General features: G+C 38.2%; 1 protein-coding gene across 1 annotated transcript in view; it reads right to left on the bottom strand.

Moving 5' to 3' along the window:
• The window catches only part of CMYA5 (cardiomyopathy associated 5), a 95829-nt gene that overhangs the window by 24588 nt on the left and 52247 nt on the right, over positions 1-18994 (bottom strand). The window contains exons 3-8 of the mRNA XM_024755727.1: positions 16123-16218; positions 14506-14739; positions 12875-12897; positions 8423-8541; positions 3467-3616; positions 745-891 (exon numbers count right to left, since the gene is read on the bottom strand). Coding sequence (XP_024611495.1) covers positions 745-891; positions 3467-3616; positions 8423-8541; positions 12875-12897; positions 14506-14739; positions 16123-16218 — 769 coding nt within the window. The remainder of the gene's footprint in view (positions 1-744; positions 892-3466; positions 3617-8422; positions 8542-12874; positions 12898-14505; positions 14740-16122; positions 16219-18994) is intronic.

Below are 18994 nucleotides of genomic sequence, written 5' to 3'. Positions count from 1 at the left end.
GCCTGTGCTCCGCAACTGGAGAGGCCACAAGAGGGAGAGGCCCGCGTACCCCAAAAAAAAAAAAAAAAAAAAAAAGAATTATCTTAAAGGCAATGCAAACTCAGCTTATCCTACACCTGCTTCAGCCCCCTGTGAAAAGGTTCCATCATGGGAATGCATTCCCAGCTGAATACCATTGCTAAGAAACATTTTGGGGTCTCCCAGCACCTATATAAGGAAGCCTGAGCTTCTTACCTTAGCAAATGTGGACTCTATACACTAGCCTTTCTCATCTCATGTCTCCCCTCTCCTTGTTTTTAAGTCAAAGAAATAATACCAAAATTCTTGTTGTATCCTGCACACTCCATACTCTTTCTTATCTGGGCACTTGTGCTCATTTGTCTTCTTCAAATGGAATACACTCCTTTAACACATTATTCCTACTGATCCTTTAAGGATTCCATTCAGACATCAGTTCTAGGAAGCCATTCCTGACCCTGTCCCTGCCCTGGCCTGTCTCAGATACTCCTCTGGAGTGTTGTGGATCACAGCCCTTACCACACATTTTTTATAATCTTTTGTTTTGTGTCTCCCACACTTGAGTATGAGCTTTGTGAGAAGAGCCCAGTCTTATTTCTTGTTGTAAACCCAGCACTGCATAATACCCAGCGCACAATAGGTGCTTAACAAATGCTTATTGGTTGATCTTAATAGTCTGTGAAGAATTGAGTATTGCCTCCTAACACCCCCTTAACATCTCTTTACCTGTTCTAAAAATTGCCCTTTCGCTGGGCAGGCTACATCCGGTGAAATTCACAGCCATTACCCATACTTGATAGCATCGGTCAGGTTCTAAATCTTCAAAAACGCAGTAGCTTTCTTTCACCGTCACTCTGTATTCTTCTACCAAATCTAGCATAAAACACAATCATAAACTCTAGGGTAACTTCCTAAGTTAGTTGAAAGTTATATTTATTGGAAAAATGACACATTTTTCAGTGGGAAACACAAACTGATAAACTTAACAGATACTACTGTGTGATAGACAGCACTTTAGAACACTTAAAGCAACAGCATTCTGAAAGATATTTAGAATGACACAGTATTACTTGTGAACACTTACCAGAAAATAATAGTATAGTATATTATTATAGTATAATATTAATATAGTATAATAATATACTAATAGCATATTAGTAAGATCCTGAGCTTCATATTCTGCAATTAAAGTAACATTTCAATAGCACATACTACAATTGCAGAGTTTATGTTAACTTAAATCTCAGTAATACATTCTCAAGAAAATTCTTAAGAAGCAACGCCAATATTTCAGGAGAGTATGTAATAAAATAAGGACAATCCCATGTTTTCTAAATTTATGATGTTAAAAAGCGTCGTTACAGATTAGTAAATCATTTGTATTCAGTATGGTTTTCAAAGTTTCAAATCCTGCTTCCTTCTCATGAATTCCAGAATCCTTTCACCTAGAGATTTCCACAATTTATAGAAATACTTAAACACCTTTGATAGAGCATAAACTATTCTAAGAAATAACTTTGTTTAGTCAAGACATTTCCTAAAATTACTTACATTATTTTTAAGATGTTAGTAGTAAATATTACTCAATAACATTCTGAACACCTGCCCCTTGGGCCAATCTGATTATTCTTACTGAAATTTTCTCTCCTTTTAAAAGAACAATTTTCTTTTCTAAATTAGCCTATGGTAATTCCAGTTATCCTCTCTTATTACTCTATGATGTTACATCTTCAAAACCCCTCCAGTTAAGAAACCCAGATTGTTCCCTTTTAAAGTAAATTTAAGAGATCTTCAACTCAGAAGGTTTCTTCAACTGCATCTCTCTTTCCCAATGAGCTACACTTTCTGTGCAGAAAGTCTGGCTTAAATAATGTCATAAAGACATATACACTGAAAAACATTTCCCCATAACCTAGAACTTGTGACTGCAGTTTTCAATGGAATTATCCTTTTAGGCTAAGTCCTGTTGGCCTGGTACTCCTTTTAACAGAGCACATAACATATGTTACTGGAGACCTATTACTCACAGCATGGTATCACAGTCTAGACCATCAGATTAATGAACTGGCATCAGCAGAGTTCAAGGCATGGAATGAATGAGACACAGGACAGGTAAGTGGGGCATGGTGCGGGGGGTCGGGGGGCGGTGGCAGCGAAGCACTTTTTAAAAGCACTCCAGGAAATAAACAGTTGTCAAGAGGAGTCTTGGAGAGCCATGCAGTTCCATGATATAACTGGATATACACAGTGAAGTGTGGTATAACAGAACAAACACAGAGTCAAGCAAATAAAAACATAAGCTTTGGAGTCTGAAAGATCTGTATTTAAAACCTGCCCTGGTCCCGAGTAACTTGCGTGGTCTTGGGCAAATTATTTAATCTCACATCAGTTTTCTCATTTGCAAATGTGGATAAGGGCACTTTCCTTGCTGTGCTGTGACAGGTATATGGTAATAGGTCCCCAATAAGATAGGAGTTCTTATAGACAAACTTAGCCAACTTTACAATATGCCTATGGTTGCTTTCTTACTTTTTTCCTAATTTAAATAAGTACCATATGACATCTGAAAAGACTTAAATACTGGTTAACAGTGAAATACATCATAATTCATTCCTTATTACAAATGGGGGTCCTATGCCATGTCAGTCCTGTCACATGCTCATCTGATTTCCAAAATACATGGGTCTATCTTCAACAAGCAACACAGAATGCCAGCAGTCCCAGCTCTGATTCATCAGGAAGTACAACCTCAAACTGCCTGGCTTCTAGGTCTTATTAGAGGTCCTAGAGATATCTACAGAGGCTCAACTATATGACGTGCCACCCATTCACCCTCCTAAGCACTTTCACCTCTATCTTCGCATTCATTCGGGACACCAGAAGACTACACCATACAGTCTTCTCATGCCTTGAGAAGTGTGAACTCTGAATTTACCTTTATAGTTTGTTTTCAGCTTTTATCAAAGGTGGATCTGAGAAATGCCAACCGTGACATCCAATGCGGCATTTGCACTAAAATTACTGTGGAGGACAGTGTCCTATATACAGCTCATTTCTCCTCTACAAAGTGGCACACTTTATACTTGTCTTTTAGACTTCAGTACTGACTGAAACTTTGTTTTCAACACTTTGGTACATTACCTCCTGCCTGAAAATGAGAATCACTTAATTTCTCCTGTTAACCTGAATACTCAAAGCCAAATCCGAATTTCAATTACAGTATTCATGTTGATCATTAGGATGATACTTACGCATTTTTGTTTTCCTTGATCCTGATTTCCAAATTTTGCTTACATGTTATTTCATTATACGATTGTTGGTTCATTGTTGTTTTTGTAAGTGGCTACAAGTACTTTGTGGAAAGAGTCATAATATGTATATGTTTAAATACTACACATTAAGATATAGAAATGTACATATGCATCTGAATTTGTGTTAGCAATCCTACCATTTACTTCCTGGTCATCTTGCGGCTCCTCCATGCAGTAAACCTGGAATGAGTCAACGACATCTTCCTTGTTCACGCTCCAGTAAACTGCAATCGTTGTGCTAGTGGCAGAATTTGGTTCCTGAGGTTCTAATCTAGGAGGCTGTGGAACTGGAATATAAGCAAGATTTATTATCACTAATGCTGCTTTTATTGATTGATTTGTTTTTCTTTTTGCAAAAGTCACTTGTACTTTCTGATAAAAATGGAAACAATACAGAAGTACATGGAGTAAAGCTGGAAGGGCTACCTTGTTCCCAACAGCCCCCAACCCTAAGGATATTCCTTGGAGGCAACCACTGCTACAGTTGAGAGTGTCACCCTCCAAAATGTCTTGTCTGCATGTGTACATATATACATATAATATACATAGAAATAAACAAAAAATGGATCTCCCAGTGGGATCACTTGATAATATTCTTCTGTAATCCTATATTTAGAGCAATAAACTTATACAAGTTAGAGGATTCATCAAATGATTTGGTTTTCCTTCAAAACAAAACTTGGAGAACGCATTGCTGGATAACCAATGTTGTATCCTTCTACATCAGTATAGAAACTATATTCAAATAGAGACAAATGAAACCCTTTTTAGCTATAGGTGCTATATCATCAAGGCTGACAAAGACTTGCATGAATAAAATATCAAAATACACTTTCTGAAACTACTAACCCATTTTTCCATCTCCAACATGACTATATCTATAACTTTTTAAAACAAAATGTAAAAATTACATGGGGGAAACGGTACCCTATTAACTGATTCAAATATAAGGTTTAGATATCTAGTATAAATCCATTGTTCTGAATTTTAAAGACAACAATATTCTCAAGTGTTTTACTAGAGATTTCAAAGGTTTATAATTATGCATATTGAACATTAACAGCATATACGCCACCATAAATCAAGCTTCTATACAATTCTCCTCCAAATTTTTTGAGATATAAAAGCATTGAACATAGTTTACAAATTAGAGGAAAAGGTTATTCCCATAGCTGAAAAGATGTCCTGTTTTTAAATTTATTTGTGTTGTTATTTTCCTGTCAACAATTTCCTGAGGGATGAGCTTGCTAAATAATACAGGCCAAATTTTATGAGATTACTTTATTAAAAGTCAACACTGAAGGGAAAGAAAACAAAGGTTAGTTCAACAGGAAAGTGGAAAGTAGAAGAAATAAATGGGTCTAAATTTAGTAAATGGAACAAAAAGAGACACATTGAAAAGATTCAATAAAGAGATAAAGACCTGAGGAAATACATAGTTATGAAAAATGAGAAGCAGGATAAGGGAGTGGGCGAGTGGGCTTTGGAGCAGAGAGGCTGGCCTAAGGTTAAATGCCAGATCCCCCACTTAGGAGCTGTGTTATCTCAGCTTCAGTTCCTCCATCTTTAAAAATAGGAAAACGACAATAATACCATTTCCTCCCAGGGTTGTTTTAAAAAGCAAGATAATGTATATTAAGTGCTTAGCAATGTATCTGACACATAACTGGTGTTAACATTCAGAAAGCAACATGGCCTTTTTCAGGGGCACAGAAAATGGAGGGGAGAAGGCAGGAAGCCCCTGAAGATGGGACATGCTGGGACTTACGACATGCTGGGAGCCTGCATGATAAGGCAGGAAGCCTGCCTGTCAGAGCACCTCCGCAAGGACTGATAGTGGTTCAGAGACTCGTTTACACTATCTTTGACTTTTCTGTCTTCCCAGCAGGAAATCAGTGTCACATTGTAAAGGAGTCCATCCGGATAAATGTAGTTCAGTAAATTTTCATGTTGCCCAGGTTTATGGAAGAGCCAAGCAGATTGACTATTATCAATCATCTTTGAAGCAGTGCTGGAGAACTTCTTGAGGCATGAACAACGAAAATGCTGCTTTTTTCTCTATGAATTATAAATTGAGCTATAGCTGCTTTTTAAAACTGGCAACATCTTTTCAAAAATCTCTCTCTCAGGTAACTTAACGAACTTAAAATTGATAATTGACCCCCAAATCAACAAATTTTAAGGAATAAGCAGTTGTAGGGAATTAAGTAAAGAATGTAGGCTAGAAATAATTTTGTACTTAATCTACTCCTTTAAAAACATTACAATTAAAACATCTTTTTTCAAAACAAGGACCACTTTTATTCTTCAAAGTATTCTAAAACTAAGAAGGGAGTATGAATATTCCATAGATGTAATCTAATAACATTTGGCTGGATTTATAATTCCTGTGTGGCAAAAGGACATCTGAAGCTCAGATTTTATACGTTAGCAATGCTATTTACGCTTCTGTAGTAATAAACTTGAGTAAGAGTAATGCCAAAAAATGCAAAATGATTTTAAGGCTTCTTTGCCAGAGGCTAAGGAGCTAGGCACAGCATCACCCCATGGATTCCCTCTGCCTGACAGTGTGCCCATAAAGAGCTGTCATGCTCGGCAAGCTAAGCATTAGATCAACCTGCACTTCAGTACCTGTGGTGGATACAGATTCCCACTAAACCGAGCTTTCAAAAAAGTCCCCAGGAGAACAGCATTATTTGCAGTAGCCAAAATGTGAAAGGAACCCAAAAGTACATTGATGAGTGAATCGAGAATGGATAAGCAAAACGCAGTATACACATCCAATGGAATTTATTCAGCTTTAATAAGGAAGGGCATTCTGACACACGGTACAACACGGATGAACTTTAGGACATTATGCTAAGTGAAATAAGCAGTCACAAAAAGACAAATACTGCATAATTCCACTTATATGAGGTACCTAGAGTACTTTATATTCATAGCGACAGGAGGTAGAATGGTGGTTGCCAGAGGCTGGGGGGACGGGGTGGGGACAGGAGGAATGAGGGGCTGTTATTTAATAGATACAGTTTCAGGGCTTCCCCCGTGGCGCAGCGGTTGAGGGTCCGCCTGCCGATGCAGGGGACACGGGTTCATGCCCTGGTCCGGGAGGATCCCACATGCCGCGGAGCGGCTGGGCCCGTGAGCCATGGCCGCTGAGCCTGCGCGTCCGGAGCCTGTGCTCCGCAACGGGAGAAGCCACAACAGTGAGAGGCCCGCGTACCGCAAAAAAAAGATACAGTTTCAGTCTTGCAAGATGAAAAGAATTCGGGAGATGGATTAGTGGTGATGGTTGTACGATGGTGGCTTCAACATGGTTAAAATGGTAAATTTTATTTTATGCATATTTTACCACAATTAAAAAAAAAGGTCTTAGGAGGAGAGTCCAGGAAGCCTTGGATGTCACTAATCTATAGTTACCCCTCCTTTCACAGCAGTGCACTCAGCCTCTTTGGTGTAGAGCAGTGGTTCAAGTGCAAAGAATCTGAAGCCAAACTCCACTCACCACACACACCCCAAATAGCTGTGTATCTAGGGCAATATGAGAGGCGTTTCTCTGTTCCCTTTATTTCCTCACCTGTCAAATGGGAATAACAATAAAACCTACCTCCTAGAGTTGCTGTGAGATTAGATGACGGTCTAATTAGATAACAGTCTCCACACTGCCAGGCATCATGTAAGCACGGAAGAAATGTTAGGGGCTGCTCTGTTTCTCATCATAAAGTTTACATCCTTTTCCTATTGTATCTGTTTATTACAGGGATCAGATTAGCTTTTCAGGCATCCGGTGAGGACTTTATAGCTGAGAGATGTTGTTGGTCACAAAATGAGCAAAAGCTATCTAGCAGCAAGTCAACACCCTGGGCTCCAATTCTGGGAAGCAGATGTACAACGAGTGGCATTTATATCTCAGAGACCAGTTTCCCCATAACAGTTTAGAACTACTGGGACTGCCACCTGCACTGTTTCTGAATGAATCATTAACACTTTGTGACAAATTTAACTCTGTGACCTCTAAAATATACAAAATGCCCTCTTATTGCCCATCAGATATTCAAAAGAATATCCTTCTAAATGAACAACAGCATATAACGAATCCCTTAAAAGCAAAAGAGCTACTTTCTTGACCAGAATTTCTTGGTTTGCAATCGCTGCTCTATTCAAATGCTTCTTAAAGACATTACAAGAAAATACCCTTTTGTTCTGAGATATTTCTAGAGAAAACCCGTTAGGACAAATGACTGAATTTTTCATTTTATATAGGGTTGATGGGTTTTGCGGGGGCGGGGTGGTTTTTGTTTTTCAGTTTTTTTTAAAGACACAGTAACCTTTTACTAGTTACTAAATTAAAACTCTTCCCACAGGAATGAAAGTTAATTGTCAATTTGAAAACAGAAGTTGTCTTTAAGGTTTGCTTTGGAAGACTATAGCATCTTTTAAGGAGGGCATCTAAGTACATTTTACAGTAAGTGGAACTTGGTTACTTCACTGAAACACAGCAGCTTTGAAAAATCTAAAGAAATGTCATTGTCTTGTTTGTTAAAATAGCACATTAAAAAATATTCTGAAGATGCTTTTCACAGCTGAGTAGGAGGCTCCTGGCTACAGAGCATGATGCAGAGCTGTTAGTTCTCTAAGTTAATCTGTTTAGTTTGAAAAAAGGAAAAAGAACTCAATTGAAGAGGGGAAAACCACTCAGAAAGAAAAATCTGTTCAACACATATGAAAATATTTGATTTATCTTTCCTTCTATACCTGGCTGCTGGCGTGAAGCAAATAATCTCTAGAAGAGAGAGAGAAATCCTCTTTTAAAAGGAAAAAAAAAAAAAAGAGAGAAGACCCTTCGATTCCATTGCTACTTCCTTCCACCTCCACAATATCCCAGCACAGTCACAAAGCTTCAAATGGAAATGCAGTTTATAACTGAAATGGTTTGCTAGTCTCACGCTTTATTTCAGAATCTAGCTTTAAATTTTTACAGCTAAGATTTTTCTTTTTCCAGTTATATTTACTTACGTTCAAAAACTTTACAAAACAAATAAGAAAAAAACTGTCAAATTTCATCAAGGTAAATAATATATTGAAGTTCCTACCAGCCACTTGTTTTAACATCTGGTCGCTTCTTGCCGAGCTGTCGTCATAATGTTCAAAAAGTGAAAACGCAACAGGCATTTTCTCTAAAGAAGCAGTGCTCTCCATTGCAGAAAGCAACCTATCAGGAGGAAATATTTCTATATAAGTCAAGAAATTATTAGCATACAAAATGAAAGCTAAGAACAGTTATTCAAAATGAAGTTGTTGTTGGTGGTGGTGGTGATGGTGGTGGTTTCTGTGAGGTGTTGTATCCAAAAAGAATTTAAACTGTTTCAAAATCTGGAAATATATGTATAAAATCTATTCACAGGATTCTTTCTTCAGTGCAACTGGTAATATTAGAAACTCCATTCCTATATCCTTAAATCTGAATAGATTCCATTGAATTATACAGTCTTAATTTTGCCTCTATAAAGTTAGTCCTAAAAATGATTACATTATAATGGTTGTTTATACTCTCTAAAGATAAAAATGTTTGGAGTCCATCTGGAAATTCACATACTGTGTGATATCTTTGCTGTTTTCAACCGTCACTATTATACATCTCACCATTTAGTCTTTCAAGAAAATATGTTCACCTACTATGTGCCAGGCACTGTTCTGGGTTCTGGGATACAGCAACGAAGGAGGAGAGTCTATCTATTCTTAAAAGACTAAATAAGCCACAGTATATAAATTAATAGCTTTCTTTATACTCAAGACCGTCTTAGGAGGGATGCCAACAAATACTCAGCATTGGTATCCAGGTGAAATCTGGGCTTAAAATTAAAAAAAAAAAAAAAAAAAAAGGTAGATTCTGAAGAGGGAAAAGGGGAAGGGAGAATTGCAAAAACATTTATCTTTAGCATGAGGGGCCTAAACTTTGGTTAGGCGCTCTCCTCTGTGCACCTCACTCACAGAGGACTGGAATTACCTTCCAGAAATTAAGTCAACCACTAGGAACTCCATCAGCTTCATAATCATGGACGTTGGGGTTTGGGCAGCACAGACCCATCTCTAAGCCTTTCACCTGCTGTTGGAACTTTCTTCTCCTAAATACTTGTGTGTCTCCTCCCTCACTAAATTTAGATCTCTGTTCAAATGTCAGCTCTTCAGAGAGGGCAGCCCTCTCCCTTCTTCTATTCCTTACTCTGTCGTGTTTTTTCCTCAAACTCATTACAACCTATTTGTTTTTGTCTGTCTACTTCACCTGACTATAATCTACATGCAAAAAAAGGACTTTGCTGGGTTCACTACTGTACTGAAATGTGTTACTTGGCACATAGTAGGCTTTTAATAAATATATTTTGAATGAATAAGAGGACAAGGTTTCATTTGGATGAGAATATCAGGATCTCAGGTCTGGAAAATTTATCAATATGAGGGGAAAAGATTATAAAATATAACTGAAATATTTAGAGTGCCCACTATGCTTACTTGTGTTAGGAATAATAAAATTCACTATCATCTGATTTGGGGGAGATGTTCCAGTAGGGGCTTCGAAGAGGAGGTGACATTTGGCTGAGTCTTAAAGAATAAGTAGGAGTTTCCTAGGCAGAAAAGATAGTACGGGTGTTGCAGAGAGAAGAACAGCATGAATAAAGGCATGGAGTTGTGAAAGAGGCACTCAAGGCCCAGAGGGGACCATGGGCTACCTTGAGAACAGGGGAAGGGAGACAGAGATGAAATAGAAAGGTGATTTGTGGCTTGACTGGGAAGTCTTTCATATCCACCAAGAGTTTCCATTTTGTTTTTTAAGGCAGGGAGAGCCATAGAAGTGTTTACACAAGGGAAGCTTAGAAGAGTACCCTGGCATGATTCTGAGGGAGGATCAGAGCAAATAGACTAGAGAGGTAGTGAGGCCAGTTGGGGGCACCCCACGACGCTCTTCACGAGGGAAGACAACACGAGCCTTAATTAAGGCTTTGGAGACGTAGAGGGTGGAAATGATAGGCTCAAAATGAATAAACAGGGGTGACTAGTGCACATACTAAGCCCTCTCAGTACATGTCACTGACGAAATGGAGGACTTTTTTGTAGCACAGAAGCTGTAGCTCTAGATAGAACACATAAAATGTTTGAATTTTCCCTTATGCACTGATCTGTTCAATTTTAACATCAGTGTGTGTAAGGGCATCTTCTTATGAGCAGGTCCTACAATGGTTGTGACTCTCTTTCATTATTAGAACACAAAAAAGCAAAACAGAGGGAAAAAAATTATCCTCTTAACAGAACAGCATTTTCTAAGCAAATGTGTTTTTTAAAATATGCAAATTTTGAGTCTAAATATCCTTGACAGCATTCTTTAATTTAAGCATTTTCAGTGTCGAGAAAAATCATTTAATATATGAGCACTGCCTTTAGATATATAATACGATGGCAGGGGGGAAAAAAAGCAGCAAGGGGAAGAAACTAGGAGAAAAAGCTAGATAATTAGCACTTCTCATAGAAAGGAACACCAATGACGTTGAGACTCTGAGGCAGAAGTTGTCTTGAGAACATGAAAGGCTTCATTTTAGTGAAAAAAATCAAGCTTCATCATGCGTGTGCACATTTAACAGGATTTTCTTTAATTGCCTATATTGCTTCACCAAATCCTGAATTTTGTTATCTTTTATCTTTACAGAAAAATAATGGTTATCCCACGTGTATGTTCCTTTAGGCAACATGCAGCTTCTGCAAAGATTAATTCATCGTCAATTGGACAATGAGATCAAAATTAATTAAAATGACACACAGATGAACAAGTTCAAGCACAAAACCAAAAAAAATTGTATTTAGAATTAAATGCATGTCAATTCGTATTAGCAAGTTAATATTCTAATGTTTAGAAAAGTAAAAACGTGAAACTATAGCATTTTTAAAGGTAAACACATTTGCAAATTTTCATTCATCAAGTTTTCTTGCTGATCAGTATCTTCCACGAGTGAATGAAATATAATTAATAACCAAATATGCCCCTACATTGTCCAGTGCATACAGAAGGGCACTCTAAATCCATATACTTTGGGGGTAAAAATAAATATCAATAATACTTAGAAGAAATGTGTAATTTTTAAAAAATAAAGAAAACTGGGAGCAAGGCCTGGGTATCAGTTTCCAGACCTGCCCGGTGTGCCTCTGACTCCTGCGTTGAGAACTGGTACATGTGCAGGTGCCTGGTCCCACCTGGATTCTCCTGTAGTGGATCTGGGGTGGAGGTCCAGAAGCTTTGGTTTAACAAACTGCACAGGTAACTCAGAAGCCAGTCTGGGGTACCACCAGGCCAGAGGACAGGTTGTTATAAACCAGAGGTTCTCAACCCTGCCTGTGCACTGAAATCACCTAGCAAGCTTTAAAAATACCCTGGCCACACCCCACATCAGTTAAGCCAGAATCTCATGAGATCAGATAGAGGCATCAGCATTTTTTAAACCTCCCTGAGTAACTCTATTTATAACAGAGCCACTATAATAAAACCCTTATTGATTAATGCCAATATTAATATACAAACTATTAAAGCATCTTGACAATATTCTGTTGAACATATTTTTTTAAAGATAAATAAGATTCATCTGTACGGTTTTCATTATCTAAAAAATCAGGTTTCTAATCCAAACCCATCTTTCTATATTTTAATATATCACAAATACAAATTTCTGATTTGACTTTATGCTATTTCACAACTTGGCACTGAATGAAATGAACTGAAGATAATATTTTCAATTTTAGAAATTTACATTAAAGGGGTAAAAATGATTAAAAAAAAAAAATTAGGCTGTAACAGGAGGAAAGACCTCAGGCCTGGCTATGAAGCAGAAGGGAAAACGTGAGCACTTCACTATCAGATGCTCCAGGCAATAAACATAGATCTGCTACGTGTTTTTATAGACAACATTTCCTAATTTCTTGTTGAGTGTTTTGCCTTTTAAATGAATGAAGAACTTCTCTTAGATTGAGTGTTAAAAAACAACAACAAAAACAAAACAAAATCAAAAGAGGAAGATTCATTTAGGTGAGCTGAGCAGAAAAAGAAGATAAATTCATGCCTGTCTTCTGAAGAGAAAATGAGAGAACATTCCCTTAAGATTACATAAATCATCAAATTGCTCAAGGCAGATATGAATGATTCTTTCAAATACTCATATTTAACCAGAAAGTCTAAGTATCTACAAAATGTTCTGTGTGCAGTGACAGGAAAGATAGCCTAGTCTAGATTAGGCTGGAAATACAGAATACATCTCAACGAAGCAGTTAAAAATCTACATTATGATAATTGTTATTTAACTAAAGCACATGCAATTTCCTTTCAAAAGCTGTCATTTAGCTTTCAAAAGCACTGTATCTATAATAAAAGTGCAAATCCAGGAGCTCACTAAACGTATGCATTTTTTAACTGGCAGCTCATTTTCTATAAAGCATCAAAATATTAAAATAAAGCATACAGTCATGCTAGTCTCAGTCGCCACTACATTGTGCCACATTTTCTATACCTTTCATTGATTTCCTCAAACGACTTATGGGGGAATGAGAGAGATTGAGAGAGGGGAAGGGAGGGAGGGAGGGAGGGAGGGAAGAAGGGAGGGGGGAGGGGAGAGAGAGAGAGAAACTAATTAACAACCAAAAGGAAAACCAACCTCAAGCATTAAGATCACGTATGTTCTAAAAGTCATTACTCCTCAGCTACCTTTGAGGCTGTTTCCTCTGGGGGGCTTCATTCCAGGCAGCAAAGAAATTAGTGCTCAGAAGCGGTGGCGGACAGGGTCTGGGATGGAGGGGGCTTTAGTTTTACTCTCTACCATCAGCAAGGCCAGCAACAATTGCTTCTGCTCTGCTTCTCTCTATTCATTAATAAATGGCTTAGCTTCCAGAATAGAATTCTCTGAAGCAAGGAAAGTGACTTAAATTCGTTCAATGTGGAGATAAAGCAAAATGTAATCAGTAGTTATCTCTGGGTGATACCTTCTCTGTGCTTTTCTGTACTTTCCAAATTTTCTGAAATGGATATATATTACTTTTGTAAGCAGGAATAACATGCTTCCTTTTCTACAGCTTGTTCTTCTGGAGAGGAGAAAATATTCTTATCAAACCAAGGTAAGGTTCTTAGGAAACACAAAGCACTTTATTAGTGCTAGACTTCCAAGGAGGTGCTTAATTTTGAAATGCTAAAGCTTTGCCTTAATTTAGCATAAAGCAACTGAATGATTTTCATCCTCCTTTGAGGATGCCATGTCCACCTCACCCAAATTTGCACTGGATGGAGGCATCCCCAAAGGCAAATCAAAAGCCTAACATTGCCCCATTTGGCCTTGTTCTATCTCCAGTCTTTAGTAAAAGGCTGGGAGGATTGAGGAGCTTTGAAAGGGAGGTTCCCACTCATCATGAAATGGTGCTTTTCTCGTTTGACAATTAGGTTTAGGATTGCCTTCAGGGAAAACATCTCCATCACTCCTGGTTAATCCTGGCTCCATGGAGAACCAGTATTCTACTGAAGGTTCTAGGGAATTAGGAGAGCAAAGAGCTGTCTCTGTGAGTAATTTGAGGAGCACCCAAGGGACTCTCTGTCCACAAGGTACTTGTTTGAATTAAGGAATCTGATCACCAGGAAGACCCTTGTAAAAAGATCAACATGTTACCTGAGAGAGGTATCATGTCATCCTTTTGCATGCTGAAAGTGTACCAAAATGTTACTCTCCACTTGGTAAGGTTCAGAGGCAATGGTCCCTATGAGAGGTCATTTCAGATTAGGGAGTGGGAGTGGAGGCAGGGAGAGGCACTGGAAGATCAGGCCAGCACCCAAAGGGAGCATGGCATGAATAAAGTTTTTAGGCTGCTTTCCCTCCCTCTTAGAAGGTGACCAATCCATTGTGACAGAGCAGACAGATGATGCTGCGGCCTGGCCTCCATGTGTCCTTCAACTGGATCTGGGTGTTATGGCTTTAAGGATTGGCTGGGCCTTTTCAATAGGCATGGGGCATGCCCTAATAACTTTTAAATGAGAATTATATAAACCCCACATAGAGATATAAATCAACTTAGGGAATAGTAAAAGATGAGTTTTTTTAAAGTAAACTTGGGTCAGAGTGGGTTCAAGATGTCTGGACCTGTTTGAATCGGTGCTTACAGTCAAGAAAACGGTCTCATCGAGCTCCTCGACTTCTCTCACGATGGTCTCCAGGGTGTCCTTGGCAGTGTCCATGCTCTGCAGAAAGTGGACCATCTGGTCATGTAGGAACTCCATCTTCTTTTTCTTCACTTCCTCAAAGCTCTGGGCTTTCTCATCATACTGCGCTAAAACCTTTTTCATCATTTCCTCATTCTGTTCTTCTAGGCTTTTCTCATTTTTACTACAGTTTTCCTTTAAAAACAAACAAAAAACCCCTTCTGAATGAAACAAGAAGTGCATGTGTGTGTGTGTGTGTTTGTGTGTGTGTTTTAAGAGAAATACTAGCCATTAAAATAATTAACCTCTGGCATCCTGGTAAGAGAATCACAGATTACATGCAGAGTCTAAATTTCCAGCCCACCAACCCCCTTTGCCATAGTTAGCTTTGCAACAGAATTCACTATAAGAGAACTGTCAAGAAGGATTTAATTAATGAAACACACATAAAAATGTTTGTAGCGAAGTATTGCCTACCCGCATTCCCACATGATAAAATTTGAAAGTGGCATCACGGTGAATGAAGATCAGGTAGCAGAGAAGGTTTAGTGCCATTTTCACCACTCCACTAAAATCATAGTGTGAGGGAGGGCACAGCCAGGGTATTGGACAGGGTGCTACATTCATAAATGCTCTCCAGGGAAGGGGTAGCTTCTGCCAGAGCAGGAGAAACTTTATTGCCCGTCTGGACAAACTCAGATGCTTAGAGGGCTAGTGATAAGGTGATCATATTACTTACTGTCTAAAAGGAACATTTTGGTGGCAGTGAGGGGTAGGGGGCAATAACACTAAAAATCATCAACAGGTGTTAACTGATCTACAACAGGAATTAAGCAGACCTCTCACAAGCAAACTGGGATGAGGAGTCCCCCAAGTGAGTGATGGGGAAACTGTGCACCAGCCTTCCACAGGGGCCCTCTACCAATCCTGACTGACAACTAAGATGCCTGGGCCGTGATTGTATACGGATGGAGCACTGCTACCCCCTTCCTTTACTGCAGAGGGAGCAGGGTCAGCATGAACTCATTGAAGACAGTGGTACCATGAGAGGCACTCATCTGTCCTGGGCATGAAATACTGGGCAGTGCTTTAGAGCACCTCTGCAGAGCTAACCCAGTGAAAAACAGGATGGTAGGGCAAGTCAGAACTCAGACCTGAATTCAAATCTTGGCTCTCAACTTACTATAAACTACTATGACCTTGGTTAACATATTTCACTCTAAGTCTCAGTTTCTTATCTATAAAATGGGGGCAATAATAATAATAATAATAGCTCCTATTTCATATGGTTACTGTAAGGATGAAATTGGATAAAGCATGTAAAGCAGTTGCCCTATCATAGTAAGTGCCTAATAAATGTGCATGTGTTTTTAAGGGCAAGTCATTTATCCTTAGAAAGTAGTCTCACTGATGAAACAGAGGGAAGACTTAAGGACTTTACTTTTAATGGAAGAAAACCAACAATGGCAAACCACATATGCACACACAAACCCCAATTCAGGTCCTTTTAGCTTAGAGTCATTTATTTGTGATGCCATGAGCAGACCAAGTTAAAGTAAAAAGGATAAGGTAACCTACCTCAATGGTATTAAAAAAGGATTCTATCTCACTAACAAAGGCTTCAATCCTCAAGGATTTTTCTTGTAAATCTTCTAGAAAGTCTGCTAATTGAACCTGAAGAAAAGAATTAAGATATCCTTAGTATATGACATTTGAGAAAAGAACTTCAAGCAGCGAATTCCAATTTTCTTATAAATTTAGTATGTTTGGTAGAGAGTCACTATATCATGTTCACTAACAAATCAATATTTAACTTTTCTTTGCTGCTTCATCTAAATTGACTATAGGTAATGTATGATAAACAATTAGGAGGTTTGTGAGTGACAGCAATAGTTTATTTTCTTATGCAAGAGGAAGGACTTCTTGGTAAGCTGGTGAGTTCAAAGCATACTTGTTTTAGTAAACTATGAATTGAATTCTTCCTCCTTAATTAGGCCTTGATTTTTATATATTGTCATTCCTCTAAGATGGCAGACTTTTTTCTGAACTGGTCCAACATATCGGAGTAGACTTCTCACATTTGCACCAATGGTTTCAGGTGTTCCTGCCCCACCTGACCCTGAGACGGTGAACAGAGTGTCACCAGGCTGAATGTCTAGTATACCAAATGATGAAAACTATCTACTACAGAGACCTTAAGGTTCTAATGACCCTCAAAGGGTTAAAATACTCTCAAGGAGTGACAGCCAACTAGAAAACGTATGGGTGATGGGGGAAGATGGTACCTATTATTTATAAACCTAGCTGCAATCTATCCTGTGAAACTTAACAAGTAACAACACAGAATAAAAGAGCTTCCATCTGCCTGATTCACTATCCACAGAATGATGGAGAAATTACATTGAGAAAAGTCCCTTCAGGATCTGGTCTCTGCTTCTCTCTCTAGCCCCTGCCTCTTCTCCACAAGCCCCCAGGCTGCAATCACACAAGCCCCACCTTTCCTTGGACTCTTTCCCACCTATGTGCCTTTTTATATGGCATTCCCTTTCTCTAGAATGTCCTCCCTGCCCTTGTTTACTAGAAGAACTCTATCTTACTTAAGGCTCACCCAAGCTTCACCCTTTTGTGACACCTTTCCTATCTTTCCCAGTCTCCCTCCACCATTTTATTTATTCCCAGAGGGTTCCTGTCTCAGAACACTGTGCTCCCATAATGCTGTATGATCTGGGGGAGCTACAAGTCTATCTTCCTTTATTTTTGTTTTGTTTTCATTCTCTATGATTAGCACAGTTCTTGACATGGAATGGAAGGTCAATAAATATTGAGAAAGAAGGAAGGGAGAGAGTGAAGGAAGAAAACAAATGACAGATAAAAGATAAGGCACCACAAAGGGGATGGAGTGGTGGGGAGAAGCCAGGACCTAGATAATCTACAAATGCAGCCATCAGTTCCTGAATAATCACAAATGGCCTACTCACAAGATGCTAGAGAATTCTCAAGTGACAATTTTTTAAATTTAATTTTTAAAATGTGCCAACCAACTCAATCTTCACAGTTGATTTAATGAACGAAGCAAGTCTCTGGCTTAGTCAATTTGTTTTCCACTTTCTCTTCATACTATATGGAGAAGGTCCAGAAAAAAAACTTTAAAATGGTTTTAAAGCAGGAGACATCATATCTCCCTGCTTTTGAAATTTGTTTTAAATTAACAGTACTTAGAATTATTTTTTTAATTTCTAAAACTCATGGAGATAAACAAAACATAATTAAGAAAGCTAAAGAAAATCTAGTCTTCTTTCTACTGACAGTACCCAGTAGTTGTTAGTTAACAAAACCAAGTGTCATCAAAGAATGGGGCATATTTCACTGGTGTTGATGCATCCCAATGCCTGAGATTCCAAAAAGAAATTGACCCATGCCCTACCCCAAACTTGACCAGGTAAAGTTTCAACAAAATTTCACCCTGGAGATATAAAACCAAATATCATATCAGTTGAGAAGGATTACTTTTCCAGGAAAAAAAAAAAAAAGCCAAGATTCTAATATGTTTTCCTACTGAATCAAAATGAGCCTGACAATCATTTATCAGTGACCTAACTGAATAATCATATTGAAAATTGCTACCATTAGGAAGGCACTAAGCAGAGCAACATGGATACACAGTCAAGGGCATGAGCTCTAGCATCAGACAGACCTGGGTACCAGTCCTGGTGCTGTCTTCTATGACCTTGGACTTAAACTATCTGAGCCCATGTCATTATCTGCAAATGGATGACAATGACAGGGTTGTCATATGGATTAAAAGATATCTTGTATATAAAGACCTTAACACATTGCCTGGCCCACAGTAAGTGCTCAATTCTTGCTATTACTTGCAATTTTAGATGATTCTGGCTACTGTATGGAGAATACATTGATGAGATAAGAGTGGACATTCCAGTTAGAAGGCTACTGAAAGGTAGATGAGAATCTTAAAGACTAAATGTTTGATTTCCAATAGTATCTCTGAGGGAGTAGAATACTTATAATCACATACATAAGGATATATGTTGCGATTAACTTTCTAACATTGGGAGTCTATAGACATAGCCAGAAGGAATGCAAAAGTTTTCCATTTCTAACATCAATTTTATAAATGAAGAAATGTGGAGAAAACCAAAATTTAAAATGTCTTACTGTCTTGAGTATTTTATAAAACTTGTAATAAAATTGCTTAATATAATGTAAATGTGTATTTTTAAAGGATGATATTGTAGATAACAGAAAATAAATTGTGCTTTATGCTCAAGTGCATATTTTTAAATTTAAAATTATTTGCCTTTTTAAGATTATGTTAAGGGCTACTGCCATAAGATCTCTCAAAGGCAATGCCCCATGTTACTTATCCTGGTATCTCCAGAATCTAGAAAAATACCTGGCACATACTATGTACCCAATAAATGTTTGTCAA

The sequence above is a fragment of the Neophocaena asiaeorientalis genome, unplaced genomic scaffold, assembly GCF_003031525.2.
Source record: "Neophocaena asiaeorientalis asiaeorientalis breed wild unplaced genomic scaffold, Neophocaena_asiaeorientalis_V1.1 scaffold37, whole genome shotgun sequence".
NCBI classification, from domain to species: domain Eukaryota; kingdom Metazoa; phylum Chordata; class Mammalia; order Artiodactyla; family Phocoenidae; genus Neophocaena; species Neophocaena asiaeorientalis.
This window is presented reverse-complemented; position numbering and strand designations above follow the sequence as displayed.